This window comes from Hyperoodon ampullatus, assembly GCF_949752795.1.
Source record: "Hyperoodon ampullatus genome assembly, chromosome: X".
Classification (NCBI taxonomy): Eukaryota; Metazoa; Chordata; class Mammalia; order Artiodactyla; family Ziphiidae; genus Hyperoodon; species Hyperoodon ampullatus.
The window spans coordinates 16,859,796-16,879,642 of record NC_136913.1 but is presented as its reverse complement, the minus strand read 5'-3'; the positions used below and the strand labels follow the sequence as shown (position 1 = coordinate 16,879,642).

General features: G+C 39.3%; 1 protein-coding gene across 1 annotated transcript in view; it reads right to left on the bottom strand.

The window, feature by feature from the left end:
* PPEF1 (protein phosphatase with EF-hand domain 1) overlaps positions 1 to 19,847 on the bottom strand; it is a gene marked incomplete at its 3' end in the record, with an annotated part of 102,726 nt that overhangs the window by 77,162 nt on the left and 5,717 nt on the right. Inside the window, exon 2 of the mRNA XM_079727965.1 lies at positions 8,323 to 8,467. Within this exon, the coding sequence (XP_079584091.1) occupies positions 8,323 to 8,467 (145 nt within the window). The remainder of the gene's footprint in view (positions 1 to 8,322; positions 8,468 to 19,847) is intronic.

Below are 19,847 nucleotides of genomic sequence, written 5' to 3'. Positions count from 1 at the left end.
AGAATACATATGTTCACTAAAAAGGACAAGTACAAGAATGTGCATAGTAGAACCATTTAAATTACCAAAACTGAAAACAACTCAAATATCCATAAACAATAGAATGGATAAATTTTGGTATATTCATAAAATTAAATATTATTCAGCAATAAGAATGACCAAATGGATGACTCACAAATATAAAGCTGAGTAAAAGAAGCAAAACTGTATGCTTTCACTTATACAGAGAAGTTCAAAAACAAGCAAAACTAATCTAGGAGGTAGAAGGCAGGAAAGTAGTGACGAGGGTGCAGGGATTGGGTAGTGAGTGGCGGAGAACAGGAGGGGGCTTCTGTGGCTATGATAATGTTTTATTTCTTGTTCTGGGTGCATGTTACAAGGCTGAGTTTACTCTGAGAAAATTTATTAAGTCATATACTTATCATTTGTGTACTTTCCTGTAATTTGTATACTTTTGTTCCAGAAAAGTTTACATAAGAAGGTTAAACCACTGTCCCCTTCTCTGATAAAATTTTTAAAATATTTTTAAATCACTTGCATAATTTTTTAAGCAGATTTTTAAAAATATAGAGCCTGAGTAAATATCTTTGGGCTGGAACCCAGCCATCTGTGGCTATGAAAATCCATAAGTGATTCTGATGCATAGCTCAGATTAAAATATTAGGTCATTAGCAGAAAGAGGGTTGTTTCATTTCATTATTATTATATTTCCTCTCAGAAATATTTTTGCCAAAGAACATGAAGCACAAACAACTGTCTTCAAATTGTAATTAGCTAAAAGAAAAAAAATGGCAAAATACCTACTTCCCACCCACTTTTTACTCGATGACCCAAAAATTCCACTCCTAGGTATATACCCAAGAGAACTGAACAAATATGTTCACAGAAAAACTTGCACACAAATATTCATAGTAGCATTATTCATAACAGCCAAAAAAGTGGAAGCAACCCAAATGAGTTATCCACTGAGGAAAGGATAAACAAAATGTGCTATATCTATACAACAGAATAATATTCAGCAATAAAGAGGAATGAACTATTGATACATGCTACAACATGGACGAACCTTGAAGACATTATGCTAAATGAAAGAAGCCAGTCACAAAGGATCGCATATTGTATGATTCCATTTATTTGAAATGGCCTGAAGAGCCAAATCCATAAAGACAAAAACAGATTAGTAGTTGCCAGGGGCTGGGAAGAGGGCGGGAATGGGGAGTGAGTGCTAATCAGTATAGAGGTGCTTTTTTTTTTTCCCTTTGGTTGGGGGGGTGATGAAAATGTTCTAAAATATATTGTGGTGATGATTGCACAACAATTTTGTGAATAAACTAAAGACCATTGAATTTTCTACTTTATTATTATTTTTTTAATTTTTTAATTTTATTTTTTTTTATACAGCAGGTTCTTATTAGTCATCAATTTTATTCACATCAGTGTATACACGTCAATCCCAATCGCCCAATTCATCCCACCACCACCTCCACCCCACCGCGGCCTTCCCCACTTGGTGTCCATACGTTTGTTCTCTACATCTGTGTCTCAATTTCTTCCCTGCAAAATGGTTCATCTGTACATTCTTCTAGGTTCCACATATATACATCAATATACGATATTTGTTTTTCTCTTTCTCACTTACTTTACTCTGTATGACAGTCTCTAGATCCATCCACGTCTCTACAAATGACCCAATTTCGTTCCTTTTTATGGCTGAGTAATATTCCATTGTATATATGTACCACACCTTCTTTATCCATTTGTCTGTCGATGGGCATTTAGGTTGCTTCCATGACCTGGCTGTTGTAAATAGTGCTGCAATGAACATTGGGGTGCATGTGTCTTTTTGAATTGTGGTTTTCTCTGGGTATATGCCCAGTAGTGGGATTGCTGGATCGTATGGTAATTCTATTTTTACTTTTTTAAGGAACCTCCATAATGTTCCCCATAGTGGCTACATAGGTTGACAATGCCACCAACAGCGCAAGAAGGTTCCCTTTTCTCCACACCCTCTCCAGCATTTGTAGTTTGTAGATTTTCTGATGATGCCCATTCTAACTGGTGTGAGGTGATACCTCATTGTAGTTTTGATTTGCATTTCTCTAATAATTAGTGATGTTGAGCAGCTTTTCATGTGCTTCTTGGCCATCTGTATATCTTCTTTAGAGAAATGTCTATTTAGGTCTTCTGCCCATTTTTGGATTGGATTGTTTCTTTTTTTAATATTGAGCTGCATGAGCTGTTTATATATTTTGGAGATTAATCCTTTGTCCGTTGATTCATTTGCAAATATTTTCTCCCATTCTGAGGGTTGTCTTTTCGTCTTGTTTATGGTTTCCTTTGCTGTGCAAAAGCTTTGAAGTTTCATTAGGTCCCATTTGTTTATTTTTGTTTTTATTTCCATTACTGTAGCAGGTGGATCAAAAAAGATCTTGCTGTGATTTATGTCAAAGGGTGCTCTTCCTATGTTTTCCTCTAAGAGTTTTATAGCGTCCGGTCTTACACTTAGGTCTCAAATCCATTTTGAGTTTAGTTTTGTGTATGGTGTTAGCAAGTGTTCTAATTTCATTCTTTTACATGTAGCTGTCCAGTTTTCCCAGCACCACTTATTGAAGAGACTTTCTTTTCTCCATTGTATATCCTTGCCTCCTTTGTCATAGATTAGTTGACCATAGGGGCGTGGGTTTACCTCTGGGCTTTCTATCTTGTTCCACTGATCTATGTTTCTGTTTTTGTGCCAGTACCATATTGTCTTCATTACTGTAGCTTTGTAGTACAGTCTGAAGTCAGGGAGTCTGATTCCTCCAGCTCCGTTTTTCTCCCTCAAGACTGCTTTGGCTCTTCGGGGTCTTTTGTGACTCCATACAAATTTTAAGATTTTTTGTTCTAGTTCCATAAAAAATGCCATTGGTAATTTGATAGGGATTGCATTGAATCTATAGGTTGCTTTGGGTAGTATAGTCATTTTCACAATATTGATTCTTCCAATCCAAGAACATGGTATATCTCTCCATCTGTTGGTATCATCTTTAATTTCTTTCATTAGTGTCTTATAGTTTTCTGCATACAGGTCTTTTGTCTCCCTAGGAAAGTTTATTCCTAGGTATTTTATTCTTTTTGTTGCAATGGTAAATGGGAGTGTTTCCTTAATTTCCCTTTCAGATTTTTCATCATTAGTGTATAGGAATGCAAGAGATTTCTGTGCATTAATTTTGTATCCTGCAACTTTACCAAATCCATTGATTAGCTCTAGTAGTTTTCTGGTGGCATCTTTAGGATTCTCTATGTATAGTATCATGTCATCTGCAGTGACAGTTTTACTTCTTCTTTTCCAATTTGGATTCCTTTTATTTCTTTTTCTTCTCTGATTGCTGTGTCTAGGACTTCCAAAACTATGTTGAATAATAGCGGTGAGAGTGGACATCCTTGTCTTGTTCCTGATCTTAGAGGAAATGCTTTCAGTCTTTAACCAGTGAGAATGATGTTTGCTGCAGGCTTGTCATATATGGCCTTTATTATGTTGAGGTAAGTTCCCTCTATGCCCACTTTCTGGAGAGTTTTTTATCATAAATGGGTGTTGAATTTTGTCAAAAGCTTTTTCTGCATTTATTGAGATGGTCATATGGTTTTTAATCTTCAGCTTGTTAATATGGTGTATCACATTGATTGATTTGCGTATATTGAAGAATCCTTGCATCCCTGGGATAAATCCCACTTGATCATGGTGTATGATCCTTTTAATGTGTTGTTGGATTCTGTTTGTTAGTATTTTGTTGAGGATTTTTGCATCTATATTCATCAGTGATATTGGTCTGTAATTTTCTTTTTTTGTAGTATCTTTGTCTGGTTTTGGTATCAGGGTGATGGTGGCCTCATAGAATGAGTTTGGGAGTGTTCCTTCCTCTGCAATTTTTTGGAAGAGTTTGAGAAGGATGGTGTTAGCTCTTCTCTAAATGTTTGATAGCATTCACCTGTGAAGCCATCTGGTCCTGGACTTTTGTTTGTTGGAAGATTTTTAATCACAGTTTCAATTTCATTACTTGTGATTGGTCTGTTCCTATTTTCTGTTTCTTCCTGGTTCAGTCTTGGAAGGTTATACCTTTCTAAGAATTTGTCCATTTCTTCCAGGTTGTCCATTTTATTGGCGTAGAGTTGCTTGTAGTAGTCTCTTAGGATGCTTTGTATTTCTGTGGTGTCTGTTGTAACTTCTCCTTTTTCATTTCTAATTTTATTGATTTGAGTCCTCTCCCTCTTTTTCTTGATGAGCCTTGCTAATAGTTTATCAATTTTGTTTATCTTCTCAAAGAACCAGTTTTAGTTTTATTGATCTTTGCTATTGTTTTCTTTGTTTCTATTTCATTTATTTCTGCTCTGATCTTTATGATTTCTTTCCTTCTGCTAACTTTGATTTTGTTTGTTCTTCTTTCTCTACTTCCTTTAGGTGTAAGGTTAGATTGTTTATTTGAGATTTTTCTTGTTTCTTGAGGTAGGCTTGTATAGCTATAAACTTCCCTCTTAGAACTGCTTTTGCTGCATCCCATAGGTTTTGGATTGTCCTGTTTTCATTGTCATTTGTCTCTAGGTCTTTTTTGATTTCCTCTTTTATTTCTTCAGTGATCTCTTGGTTATTTAGTAATGTAGTGTTTAGTCTCCATGTGTTTGTGTTTTTTACGTTTTTCCCCTGTAATTCATTTCTAATGTCATAGTGTTGTGGTCAGAAAAGATGCTTGATATGATTTCAGTTTTCTTAAATTTTCTGAGGCTTGATTTGTGACCCAAGATGTGATCTATCCTGGAGAATGTTCCGTGCGCACTTGAGAAGAACATGTAATCTGCTGTTTTTGGATGGAATGTCCTATAAATACCAATTAATCTATCTGGTCTATTGTTTCATTTAAAGCTTCTGTTTTCTTATTTATTTCCATTTTGGTCCATTGGTGTAAGTGAGGTGTTAAAGTCCCCCACTATTATTGTGTTACTGTCGATTTCCTCTTTTACAGCTGTTAGCAGTTACCTTATGTATTGAGGTGCTCCTATGTTGGGCACATATATATTTATAATTGTTATATCTTCTTCTTGGATTGATCCCTTTGATCACTATGTAGTGTCCTTCCTTGTCTCTTGCAACATTCTTTATTTTAAAGTCTATTTTATCTGATATGAGTATTGCTACGCCAGCTTTCTTTTGATTTCCATTTGCATGGAATATCTTTTTCCATCCCCTCACTTTCAGTCTGTATGTGTCCCTAGGTCTGAAGTGGGTCTCTTGTAGACAGCATATATATGGATCTTGTTTTTGTATCCATTCAGCAAGCCTGTGTCTTTTGGTTGGAGCGTTTAATCCACTCACGTTTAAGGTAATTATGGATAGGTATGTTCCTATACCATTGTCTTAATTGTTTTGGGTTTGTTTTTGTAGGTCCTTTTCTTCTCTTGTGTTTTCCACTTAGAGAAGTTCCTTTAGCATTTGTTGTAGAGCTGGTTTGGTGGTGCTGAATTCTCTTAGCTTTTGCTTGTCTGTAAAGCTTTTGATTTCTCCATCAAATCTGAATGAGATCCTTACCCGGTAGAGTAATCTTGGTTGTAGGTTCTTCCTTTTCATCACGTTAAGTATATCATGCCACTCCCTTCTGGCTTGTAGAGTTTCTGCTGAGAGATCAGCTGTTAACCTTATGGGAGTTCCCTTTTATGTTATTTGTTGTTTTTCCCTTGTTGCTTTCAGTAATTTTTCTTTGTCTTTAATTTTTGCCAGTTTGATTACTATGTGTCTTGGCGTGTTTCTCCTTGGGTTTATCCTGTATGGGTCTCTCTGCACTTACTGGACTTGGGTAGCTATTTCCTTTCCCATGTTAGGGAAGTTTTCCCCTATAATCTCTTCAAATATCTTCTCTGGTCCTTTCTCTCTCTCTTCTCCTTCTGGGACCCCTATAATGCGAATGTTGTTGCCTTTTATGCTGTCCCAGGGGTCTCTTAGGCAGTCTCCATTTCTTTTCATTCTTTTTTCTTTAGTCTGTTCCGCAGCAGTGAATTCCACCATTCTGTCTTCTAGGTCACTTATCCGTTCTTCTGCTTCAGTTATTCTGGTATTGATTCCTTCTAGTGTAGTTTTCATTTCAGTTATTGTATTGTTCATCTCTGTTTGTTTGTTCTTTAATTCTTCTAGATGTTTGTTAAACATTTCTTGCCTCTTCTCGATCTTTGCCTCCATTCTTTTTCCGAGGTCCTGGATCATCTTCACTATCATTATTCTGAATTCTTTGTCTGGAAGGTTGCCTATCTCCACCTCATTTAGTTGTTTTTCTGGGGTTTTACCTTGTTCCTTCATCTGGTACATAGCCCTCTGCCTTTTCATCTTGTCTATCTTTCTGTGAATGTGGTTTTTGTTTCACAGGCTGCAGGATTGTAGTTCTTCTTGCTTCTGCTGTCTGCCCTCTGGTGGATGAGGCTATCTAAGAGGCTTGTGCAGGTTTCCTGATGGGAGGGACTGGTGGTGGGTAGAGCTGCCTGTTTGCTCTGGTGGGCAGAGCACAGTAAAACTTTAATCTGCTTGACTGCTGATGGGTGGGGCTGGGTTCCCTCCCTGTTGATTGTTTGGCCTGAGGCAACCCAACACTGGAGCCTACCTGGGCTCTTTGGTGGGGCTAATGGCGGACTCTGGGAGGGCTCATGCCAAGGAGTACTTCCCAGAACTTCTGCTGCCAGTCTCCTTGTCCCCACAGTGAGCCACAGCCACCCCCCGCCTCTGCAGGAGGCCCTCCAACACTAGCAGGTATGTCTGGTTCAGTCTCCCCTGGGGTCACTGCTCCTTCCCCTGGGTCCCACTGCACACACTACTTTGTATGTGCCCTCCAAGAGTGGAGTCTCTGTTTCCCCCAGTCCTGTCAAAGTCCTGCAATCAAATCCCACTAGGCTTCAAAGTCTGATTCTCTAGGAATTCCTCCTCCCGTTGCCGGAATCCCAGGTTGGGAAGCCTGACGTGCAGCTCAGAACCTTCACTCGAGTGGGTGGACTTCTGTGGTATAAGTGTTCTCCAGTCTGTGAGTCACCCACCCAGAAGTTATGGGATTAGATTTTGCTGTGATCGCGCCCCTCCTACCATCTCATTGTGGCTTCTCCTTTGTCTTTGGATGTGGGGCATCTTTTTTGGTGAGTTCCAGTGTCTTCCTGTCAATGACTGTCCAGCAGCTACTTCTGATTCTGGTGTTCTCACAAGAGGGAGTGAGAGCATGTCCTTCTACTCCACCATCTTGGTTCAGGCTCGAATTTTCTACTTTAAATGGGTGAATTGTATCCCAATAAATTTGTTATTAAAGAAGACTCAATATTTAAAGAATGTACTAATACTGGAATGTCTGTGTACAAAGCGTATCAATTTGAGAGCTCACCCTCCCTTTGTCTCCATCACTATATTCTACAGTACTTAAAAGGACAGTCAATGCTGTGAACTTCTAAAGGAATACCTGACTGAATCATAGTATATAATTTTTATAGCTACCAAGAATAAATTCAGCAATTTCTTTCTTTTTGAAATTTTAATTATTTTAAATATTTATTATTTTTATTTATTATTTTTATTTTAATTATGTTTATTATGTGCTAAATTTATAAATATATGATTGTTGAAAACTACAAATGATACAGAATGAAAATGAGAAGTCCCCTTCTACCCACTTCCACCCACCAACCATGCTTCTCCCCAGAAATAACCACAGTAAATACTTTCTGTATATCTTTTTCCAGACTTTTACAGTATGTTTCATTATCTTTCACATATACGGGATAAAACTCTTCATATTTTTCCACAAGTTGATTTTTTCATTAACAAATATGTTATACTAGATCTTTCCAAGATCTTTTTATTGGTAAAAGTACTTTTTTTCTATTAAAAAGCATTAAAGCTGGATTTACATACCGCTTTTGCAAGCTCGACAAAGTCCTTCCTCACCCATTTATATTTTCTTCTAGAATTTTCATATGTGTGCTCCCTGCTCCCAGGAGATTCTTCCATTTATTTAACTCCTTAAAGTAATTTTTTTACTTCATAAAGTAACAACTTTACTATTAGGGCACATACCAAAAAAACAGAATAAGACCATTTTTTACTAGGTAACTAGACATCTGGTAGCCCTCTTAAAAATATGAACTTCAAACCTGAAAAACACCATCCTCTTCCCAAATCATACTCTCTCAGTAGCTAGTTCCAAAACAATGTCACTATATCTTCTATAAAAGTCTTTCACCAAGGTTCCTCAGCTTAAAATGCACTCAAACTTTCATTCTTTCAATAAAAGGGGTAAAGGGAAGCATTTTACCAAAATAAGAGACAAGCTTGCAAAACAGACCTCCAATTGGCCTTGTTCATCAGCGTATTCGATGGACTGGAAGATGGTGAGGGCATGGCATTGTCTGGTCTTCAACTGAGCCCTATGACCTCGGTACCAGTTCTGGATGACCAATGCGGCTTTTAGCACTGCAGACCCACAGGATACGAAAGGGAAAGAAAAACAGTTACTCTGGAGCTATGGGGGGAAGGTAAGTGCTTCAGAAAAAATCAGTCCACGTGGATTCCTAGGTTCTAAGAACATAAAAACTACAGACAACAAGATGTTCCTTTATGTTTTTGTACAATGTCCTCAAGTCTCAAATACTCAGGAATAATGATGACCCAGTCATCAAGAGTGGCATTTTTGGAGCCTGAATTTGAATCCCAACTCTGCTGACTACTGTCTATGTGATTTTGGGAAAGTTATTAGAACTCTCAAAGCTTCAGTTTCCTCGTCTGGCACTATTTGAAGTCAATGTACGCCCTATGAAGTAGCAATTCCATTCTTCATTATATATCCCGAAGCAATTCTCACACAGTCCATAAAGGAGACATACGGGGATACAATGCTTCTTTGTTGGCGGCCGTAGGGAGTTTGACACCAATGCAACCTGGCTGTCCACTGCTAGGAAGGAGAAGATGTGACTGTGGTGGGTGTACACCATGGAATATTATGCCACAACTGGAAGCGATATATAGCAACATGGATGGGTCTTCAAAATATAGTGCTTCGGGCCTCCCTGGTGGCGCAGTGGTTGAGAGTCCGCCTGCCGATGCAGGGGATACGGGTTCGTGCCCCGGTCTGGGAGGATCCCATATGCCGCGGAGCGGCTGGGCCCGTGAGCCATGGCCGCTGAGCCTGCGCATCCGGAGCCTGTGCTCCGCAACGGGAGAGGCCACAACAGTGAGAGGCCCGCGTACCGCAAAAAAAAAAAAAAAAAAAAAAAAAAAAAAATATAGTGCTTCAGTTAGAACAGTTATCAAAAAGTTAGAGACAGAATGGAATATAACATGATGCCATTTTATATAAATTTAAAATACACGCACACGAAACCACAATATACGTTTCGTAAGAATATACAGAAAGGAAAAGATACTAAAAATAAGAGATTGGTTATTTGTGGGGGGTGGGTGAATGAATGAGCATAGAGTATATGGTTAAAAGGGAGTAAACTAATGAACTAACTACCATAAGAAAGGGCCTTGCACAGACCAATGATGACAATGTACAACATACTGAGAAGTATGATTCACTCCACCTTCTCCACCTGTGATTCAACTGAAAAAAGACAGATGGATAAATGAACACACCTCCCTCCTTCACAGAGTTACTATGAGGATGAAATGAGATACTACAGGTGAAGAGTTTAGTCCAGTGCCCAGTGTAAAGCATTTACTAAATAAATGGCAACTATAGTGACAAGTATTGTGTTGTTTGTGGATTATTCAGGCACACTGACTCTCTTCTGGGGCTGGGAGCCTTTGAACCATCCTGTAGCTTCATAGTTTTGAAGAAAGAAATCAGGTGAGAGAGAATGAGATTTAAAATATAGTCTCTTATGCCTTTCTCAACTTTTAGAGTGACGAGTAATCAACACCAGCTGGCTCCTTTTATTCATGCTATAATTTTTCCCAGTTAGCACATAAGAATTAAGAGTTAACTCTAGGGCTTCCCTGGTGGCGCAGTAGTTGAGAGTCCGCCTTCCAATGCAGGGGACGTGGGTTCGTGCCCCTGTCCAGGAAGATCCCACATGCCGCATGAGCGGCTGGGCCCGTGAGCCATGGCCGCTGAGCCTGCGCGTCCGGAGCCTGTGCTCCGCAACGGGAGAGGCCACAACAGTGAGAGGCCCGCATACCACAAAAAAAAAAAAAAAAAAAAAAGAGTTAACTCTAACAAGAACAATTTGAGTTCTGAAGCAACAATCCAGCCTCTCGGCTTAGTACTGCTGTGGTATAACAAATATACACTATTCATCTGAGGGTGTGTGTTTATGAGCTTCTCCAAGGCTGTTGGGTTCCAGAGACTCTTGTTTCATTATTCAGCTCTCAGAAAACCCCAGGAAATAGGCGTAAGGTCAAGTACCATTATCTTTATAGGGAAAAACCACAGGGAGAAGAAAACAAGTGACGTTCAATATCACAAAGTGAATAACTGGTAGTACCATGTCTGAAATCTCAAGTGTTTGCACCATATCATCATGCAGAACCCAGGTTCACCTGAAAGGTCTGTTCTGTGGGACAGTCACTGTCATGACCAACCAAGCCTCAGCTCAGGGGCTCTGTTCACCAAGCACAACGGAACTGTTCCAGGGCTATTTACTGAACACTTACTGAGGGCCAGGCAATGGACTCATCTCTGCAGTCAGTCCTCGCCATACTGTGAAGCCGGGAGAGACTAACTTATTTAAGGGCACTTAGCCAGTAAGTTGAAATGGACAGCAAGGAATTGCACCCACCTCTCAAGCTCCTAACCTCCATAGAGCTATTGATCTTTTTCTGTGCCTCACTTTCTTCGTCCGCACAATGATGTAGTGGAATAAATGATCACTAAAGTCTCTTCTATTTAGTATTAGCAACACCAAAAAAAAAAAAAATCAAGTTTAGTGTTATTTCTATAATTAACAGTAGAACAAAGTAGCTACCATACGTTAATGGTCTACTACAAGACATTTAGTCCCCACAAGTATTATCATCTCCATGTTACACATAAGGAAACTTCAGGTTCAGAGAGACTAGCAACTTCTAGTACCCTCAAAGACTTCCTAATTATATATAATATTTCATTAAAAAATTCACAGACTAGTCTGAACAAACAGGTTACCACCTCAGAACCCAAGAGCCAGGAGCAGAAGAGCCATGCCAACCAGGACGGACAGGGCTCACTTCCTTAGAGTCCACAGTCTTGGCTCAAACGTTGCCTTCTCCATGAGGCCTTTCCTGAACACCCCTTGTAAAATGGCACCCATTCCCCATTGCCTATCTCCTTCTTTCCCTCCACAGCACTTATCACCATCTGATATAGCATATATTTTACTCATTTGTTACTGTCTGTCTCCTTTCACTAGAATGTAATCTCCATAAAGGCTGGGATTTTGGTCCATTGGGTTAGCTGCTGTGTACCCTGAGTCTGGAACAGTCCCTGGAACATAGTAGATGCTTGATAAACATTTGTTGAATGAATGAATGAGTGAAATTACTGTTTAGTTAAAACTTCCTGTCTTGCGCTTCTCTTCATGCTAATTGGTGAATCTTATGTTTGGTTTTGTTTTATTTTTTAAATAGGAGTTTATTTGACAGTCCTTTAAATAAGAAGTTTTATATTCAGAACAGTAAGGCATTTAAAGACTCTGCTTTTGAAATTCTGCTATCAGAGGCCTCCTGAGGAGGCAACAGGATGAGTGAATATTTAATGTAACTTTAAGGGGCCTGATATCCAAGCAGGAAGAGAGACACAAGTGTGATAGAACTGATTAAAATGAATTTAAATGAACTGGAAAGAGAATGAACCATCTAGTGGCAAAAGGCTTTAAACAAGGAGGAAAAGCATCTATTACCTCAGCTGTTCAAAGCACGATGAGAATAGGGTATGCCTCAACTCTGGGACCATAGTTTTCACTGTTACTTTTGTTTACAGATATCTGCCATCTGCTAGAGTATGTGTCTGTCCCAGCGAGACTTTCAACTTCACTGGAAAAACAGCTCAAAGCACATGCCCAGCAGACATGAGATGGTCACAAAGCCTGCTTCTTGAGCAGCAAGGCAGGGACCCTATGAGGCTCTCTCCTCCAGAAACTCTGACATCCCTGCAGAGCAAGGGCACAACATAGGATCCTTGTCCCTGGAAAGTATTTTTCTTAAACAAGAGGGAAACGAGAGGAAAGCATGAGGTCCAGCCTCCAAAACAATGACAGATATTTTAAACAAAACTATCACTTTCCCAAATGACAAGAGATCATAGTTTTATCATTCTTAGAAACATATAGCCTTCCAGTCAGAGAAGGGCAAGAAATAGAGGTCATTACTTTGACTTTTTATTTACCCACATACTCGCCCACTCACCAACCCATCCACATGGGATAATAAAAATAAGTTCTGAATTTGTAATCTGGAGATTTCCATTTTGGTCCTAACTCAACCAGGTGCCAACTGTGTAACCTCAGGCAAATCGCTTAACTTCTCTGGTCCTCGGTTTCTCATGTGAACAATGATAACTTGGGATTATGTGACCTCTAAGATTCTTTTCAATTATAAAATACTCTAATTCATCCCTCTATTTTTTTAATGCCCCAGCTGCAGCCTACCTAGCCTATAGCAAAGCTGAAAATAACCATTAAAGGACAAAATAGGATGTGTAAATATGAACACTCAAATCAGAAGCTTCTGGATACAAAAGACAAATTCTAAAGGCTACTCAAAAAAAAAAAAATCTGAATTATCCTTGTAGAAAAAATCCAAGTCAATTCACTAATATCCTTGGCTTTCCCATCAAGGAACCGTAGCCAAAGTTTGCTAGCAATTGGTCTAGGAACAAACATTTCACCTATTACTTCTCCTTTAAATGGCCTAAAACATGATTACTGTGTATATTCTGTTAACTGGTACAAGTGATAGCCAGTAGAAGATGGGGAGAAACGGATGGGGAAGGAAGTGAAGACAAGAGGGGGTGGGGATACAGAGACACATGGGAAGGGTCTAGAGTCCAGAGGTTTCAATGAAAATTGAGAGATCAGAGAATGGGACAATGATCATAAAGATCGCAGAGGTGGAGCTGATCCAGGTGGCCACAGGGGCCAGGAAATGGGAATAAGCAGCTGAAGTGGAGCAGGTGAATGATTGTTCTAAAACAATCATTATCGTGAAAATACAAATTTTTAAAAATTATTATTGTATAAGAAATTAAGCTATGTAAAAGATTTATTATCATTTTAAACCATTAAAATATTTTCTTGTAGGAAGTATGCTCTATTCAACCATTCAATAATGACCTTTAATCCTCACTCAGAAAAAAAAATTAAATATCTTAACTACAATTCTGTTTTATGTCTCCCTTGTTATTAATTACTAATCTGAGTTATACTGCCACATTCATTCACCCAAGATCAAATATAATGAGCATTAAATTTTTGTCCTTTGCAGCTGCTAAAAAGATAATGCAGTATAAAGCCATAATCATATAGAAAAGTGTTCTGATTACGGGAAATACAGGCATACCTTAGAGATATTTCAGGTTAGGTTTCAGACCACCACAACAAAATGAATAATGCAATAAAGAGTCACATGAATTTTTTTGTTTCCCAGTGCATATAAAAGCTATGTTTATACTATATTGTAGCCTACTAAGTATGCAATAGCATTATGTCTAAAAAAATGTACACACGTTAATTAAAAAATACTTCATTGCTAAAAAAAATGTCAAAACAATTACAATAGTAACATCAAGGATCGCTGATCACAGATCATCATAAGAAATATAATAAAATGAAAAAGTTGAAAATACTGTCAGAATTACCAAAATGTGACACAGAGATACAAAGTGAGCAAATGCTGTTGGAAAAACGGTGCGAACAGGGTTGCCACAAACCTTCAATTTGTAAAAAATACAATATCTGTGAAGCACAAGAAAGCAAAGTGCAATAAAACAAGGCATACCTAAAACTGGCAATTGGGGCTGAGGTACTGCTCTTTCTTACACTGAATCGATATGTGTCTGTCTGTAACAGGATTTTCTAATAATTAACAGGATCCAACTATAAGGCTGGCTTCTTTGTGAATTATCTAGTCAAGGCTGGAATCTGGTAAAAAAATAAAGAGGTGGGACTTCATATATTTTCAGCAGTACTTTCTACCTTCTAAAGGCTCATGATTCTAGAGTGGATATCTAAATAGTCCATGTCAGAGTCTAATAATACTTGACGTTTCTAAAACAGAGGTGGATTAATCACAAAGCAAACAGAGAAAAAGATGAAGATGAATTTAGTTGGTATAAAGAACAAAAAGGATGTTTGGCTTTTTGTTTGCCTGTTTCATGTAGGCAATAAATGTGTCTGTAGTATCAATCCTATATAAACCTCAAGGCCAACACATTATCATATTAAAAAGTGAGTAATTAACTAAAAATTGCTGAGAGGGATCATAATTTCAGATGAAGAAAGCAGTCTCCTTTTACAAAGAAAAGTACTTGTTTAAAATGATTCCCAATTGATGCCAACAAACTAGGGATTATAGTATATGATGTGGGCTGAGAAAAAAGATATGGCAGTTTTGGCATACTGATGATAATTAAAGCCATGGGAGTAAAGTCACCCAAGGAGAGCATTAGAGTGACAAAATAAGAGGGCCAAGAGGAACCCAGAGGAATCCCAATATTTAAAAGTTGGGAGAAAATAGAGCCCTCATAAACAGTTAAAACAGAGACATAAAAGGAAACCAGGAGAAGATGCTGTCACTGAAGCTAAGGGCCATGAGTATTTTAAGACGGGAATGTACAGGAGTGCCAGGTGCTGCCAGGAAGTCAAGCAAAGTAAGTACTGAAAATGCTCCATGGGATTTCAAGGTCATTCAAGAACCTGTCTAAATCCATATTCCACAGGATGGGATAAATGAGAAGGTAGGAGACAGCAGTGTGAACACACGCTTCAGGAGCAAGCTCTCTGAAAGGGAGGAGAAAGAGCAGAGTGACTGGAGGGGACCAGAGGGCTAGGGAAAGCTCTTTTTCCAAAGGGAAGGAAAACACAGTTACAAAGGGCAATTCTGCACAACTGGGAAATTCTGAATATGAACTATATGTTAGAGAACATTACTCTATTAATTTGAATTTTTTCAGTGTAATATAGTATTGTAGTTATGGAAGAGAATATCCCTCTTTTTAGGACATTAATGCTAAAGTATACAGAGGTTAATATCTAATGTCTGCAACTTTCAAATAGAGAGGGAAATGGAGCTGGAGAGAAAGAAGGAAGAGAGAGCGAGAGAGAGGGAGAGAGAGAATGGTAAAGTTAACAACGTGAATCTAGGTAAAGTGCATGGGGTATTCATTGTATTATTCTTTCATCTTCTCTGAAGGTTTGCAATTTTTAAAAATAAGATGTTGGGGGAAAAACAAAGCAGAATGGTCAAACCCCCTACTCAAAAAAAAAAAAAAAGGAAAAAAGAGGAAAGGCACTAGAACCTGTTAAAATGTTAATGAAGTATCAGCTCAGGGAGGTGGGAGGCAGAAGGGAGACAGCAATGCCCCTCACTCCTACACATGCACCTGCAGCTACAGAGTACACTCATAGTCCTCTGAGCGACAAGAACTTTAAAGAACATCTTATCTGATGTCCCATTTCACTGAAGGGGAAAATGAAGGAGGTCCCAGCTCACAGGGATCTCTGCTAGACTACACAGTGCCAGGAAAGACTGTTTGATGGCAATTATAACCAAGAATCCTCCAACACAATAACAAGAAGGATGGCAAGGGCTCCTCTAAATTTTCTTTCAGAAAATTCTTTAGAGAACAACAAAGATGAAGGAAACGGTGGTGTTCATAGTTTTTCCATGGAAGTCCCAAATTTAAATATGCAGCATTGGGCTTCCCTGGTGGCGCAGTGGTTGAGAGTCCGCCTGCCGATGCAGGGGACACGGGTTCGCGTCCCGGTCCGGGAGGATCCCGCATGCCGCGGAGCGGCTGGGCTCGTGAGCCATGGCTGCTGGGCCTGCGCGTCCGGAGCCTGTGCTCCGCAGCGGGAGAGGCCACAACAGCGAGAGGCCCACATACTGCAAAAATAAATTTAAAAAAATAAATAAATTTAAAAAATAAATAAATAAATAAATAAATATGCAGCATTGTAAAGGAGTTACACTAGGAAAGAGGAAGCTGGGGGAACACAGGGCTGGGGGTGAAGGGAGGGGATCCCTCGGGCAGTTATGAATGGTTTGATTATTAGATTTTTTAAACAGCTACGTTAACTAGATGTTATTCCAAGAATTAAAGAAATATTTTGTTTTGTTAAAAAAGAGACAACAGGCCCAAAATGGAGTCACTTGTGCTAAGCTCCATGTCAGTGGAGCTTAATACGTAACCTAATTGTATTTTCCAGCCTCTCCTAGGAGTGTAATCTTAACCAGTCTAGAATTTCCTGGCCAGCACTAGTGAGGTAATCAACCTGACAGACCCTTGTCTTCCCGCAAAGGAAGGTGACGTTGCCTGAAATATTCCTTTCTTTCCGTTTATGACTTCCCTATCTTACCCCTTTCTGCCTTTAAAAACCTCTCCTTTTCTGCAGCTTTTTGAAGCTCCTTTCTGTTTTCTGGATGGGATGCTGCCCCATTCATGAATCACTGAATAAAGCCAATTAGATCTTCAAATTTACACCGTTGAATTTTGTTTCTTTAACAGATTTGGTGGCAGCACCGGCAGGACTGAAGGAGACTTCTGATGTCTTCAGCTACAATGAGAAACAAAGGTGTGGTACCCGTGAACACTTCTGATTTCTCTTTCTCACCATTTCTGAGGGCTGTGGGTAATTTCCTCTCAATTCTGAGTTCTGCTCTCTTTGCAGGAAGCTCCTGGTCTAACTGGCTTTCCAGTACATATTACCCCTTTTTGGAAACCCAGTGCAGTCCACAGTCTTCATTTTGGGGGTCTGCTGGTTCACTGCTTTCCCCAGTTCCAATTTGGGAATTGCTGGTGGTGCACACAGCGCTTTCTCCTGGCCAGTCCACAGTAACATCTCTTGGTTACCGCTGGTGTGCTGAAGTACATGTTTGTCTTGTTTTGTGTAGACAAAGGCTACTGCTAATGGGAATCTTAGAAGCCAAAAAAAGCTGCAAAAATTGATGGACACGAGTCTAGCACTTTGAAAGCTGTTAGAGCGCTTGCCACCTAACTCTAAAAGACTCCTGTGTTAGGATAAGGTGGCCACTGAATGGGCCAGATTGACACGAGGTTGCCCACCAACCTCAAGAAAATTTCTGTGCAACAAGGTACACTGTAAAACACCACACAATCTGCAACCCAGCAGCATATCCGTCTTAACTATTAGTTTGGCTCTGAGAGACCCAAAGGTTTAGCTAAAAATAAATTAATAATAATAACCGGGATCCTTAAGTTCTAAGGAGTTAAGTGTGCCACATTCTGACACATATGCTTATTTTATGTCTAAAAACTGTGATCCAGGGCTTCCCTGGTGGCGCAGTGGTTAAGAATCCACCTGCCAATGCAGGGGACATGGGTTCAAGCCCTGGTCCAGGAAGATCCCACATGCCTCGGAGCAACTAAGCCCATGCGCCACAGCTACTGAGCCTGCACTCTAGAGCCCGTGAGGCACAACTACTGAGCCCACGTGCCACAACTGCTGAAGCCCACGCACCTAGAGCCTGTGCTCCACAACAAGGGAAGCCACCGCAATGAGAAGCCCACGCACCGCAACAAAGGGTAGCCCCCACACGCCACAACTAGAGAAACCCCGTGCGCAGCAACAAAGACCCAACACAGCCAAAAATAAATTAATTAATTAAAAAAATTTTTTTAATTAAAAAAAAGAAACTGTGATCCAGGAAGTTATAAATATCTACAAAAATGACAAAATCTTACTAAAAACAGTCTAGAATTAGACAAGATCATTGCTTTGCATCCTGGGAACTTAGCTTGATAACCATCAGGTTAGGGGCCCCAAAATACGGCCAACAGAAAAGTGGGTTGTACTCCATTTGCAGCTAAATATGGCTGGACAAAAATGTGGATTGAACTTCATTTGCAGCTAAGGATCTTACCAAACTGCTACTGGCCCTCAGGGAAATTACAATGGCCATTAAGAGGAACATTACAATTAGAAAAGATCATTTAAGAACTGCAGTTGAGAGCTCTACCCACCACCAGTCCCTCTCATCAGGAAACTTCCACAAGCCTCTTAGATAGCCTCATCCACCAGAGGGCAGACAGCAGAAGCAAGAAGAACTACAATCCTGCAGCCTGTGAAACAAAAACCACATTCACAGAAAGATAGACAAGATGAAAAGGCAGAGGGCTATGTACCAGATGAAGGAACAAGATAAAACCCCAGAAAAACAACTAAATGAGGTGGAGATAGGCAACCTTCCAGACAAAGAATTCAGAATAATGATAGTGAAGATGATCCAGGACCTCGGAAAAAGAATGGAGGCAAAGATCGAGAAGAGGCAAGAAATGTTTAACAAACATCTAGAAGAATTAAAGAACAAACAAACAGAGATGAACAATATAATAACTGAAATGAAAACTACACTAGAAGGAATCAATAGCAGAATAACTGAGGCAGAAGAACGAATAAGTGACCTGGAAGACAGAATGGTGGAATTCACTGCTGCGGAACAGACTAAAGAAAAAAGAATGAAAAGAAATGAAGACAGCCTAAGAGAACTCTGGGACAACATTAAAGGCAACAACATTCACATTATAGGGGTCCCAGAAGGACAAGAGAGAGAGAAAGGACCAGAGAAGATATTTGAAGAGATTATAGTCGAAAACTTCCCTAACATGGGAAAGGAAATAGCCACCCAAGTCCAGGAAGTGCAGAGAGTCCCATACAGGATAAACCCAAGGAGAAACACGCCAAGACACATAGTAATCAAACTGGCAAAAATTAAAGACAAAGAAAAATTACTGAAAGCAGCAAGGGAAAAACGACAAATAACATACAAGGGAACTCCCATAAGGTTAACAGCTGACCTCTCAGCAGAAACTCTACAAGCCAGAAGGGAGTGGCATGATATACTTAACGTGATGAAAAGGAAGAACCTACAACCAAGATTACTCTACCGGGTAAGGATCTCATTCAGATTTGATGGAGAAATCAAAAGCTTTACAGACAAGCAAAAGCTAAGAGAATTCAACACCACCAAACAAGCTCTACAACAAATGCTAAAGGAACTTCTCTAAGTGGAAAACACAAGAGGAGAAAAGGACCTACAAAAACAAACCCAAAACAATTAAGAAAATGGTCATAGGAACATACATATCGATAATTACCTTAAACGTGAGTGGATTAAATGCTCCAACCAAAGGACACAGGCTTGCTGAATGGATACAAAAACAAGACCCATATATATGCTGTCTACAGGAGACTCACTTCACACCTAGGGACACATACAGACTGAAAGCGAGGGGATGGAAAAAGATATTCCATGCAAATGGAAATCGAAAGCAAGCTGGAGTAGCAATACTCACATCAGATAAAACAGACTTTAAAATAAAGAATGTTACAAGAGACAAGGAAGGACACTACATGATGATCAAAGGGATCAATCCAAGAAGAAGATATAACAATTATAAATATATATGCACCTAACACAGGAGCACCTCAATACATAAGGCAACTGCTAACAGCTCTAAAAGAGGAAATCGACAGTAACACAATAATAGTGGGGGACTTTAACACCTCACTTACACCAATGGACAGATCATCCAAAGAGAAAATTAATAAGGAAACACAAGCTTTAAATGACACAATGGACCAGATAGATTTAATTGATATTTATAGGACATTCCATCCAAAAACAGCAGATTACA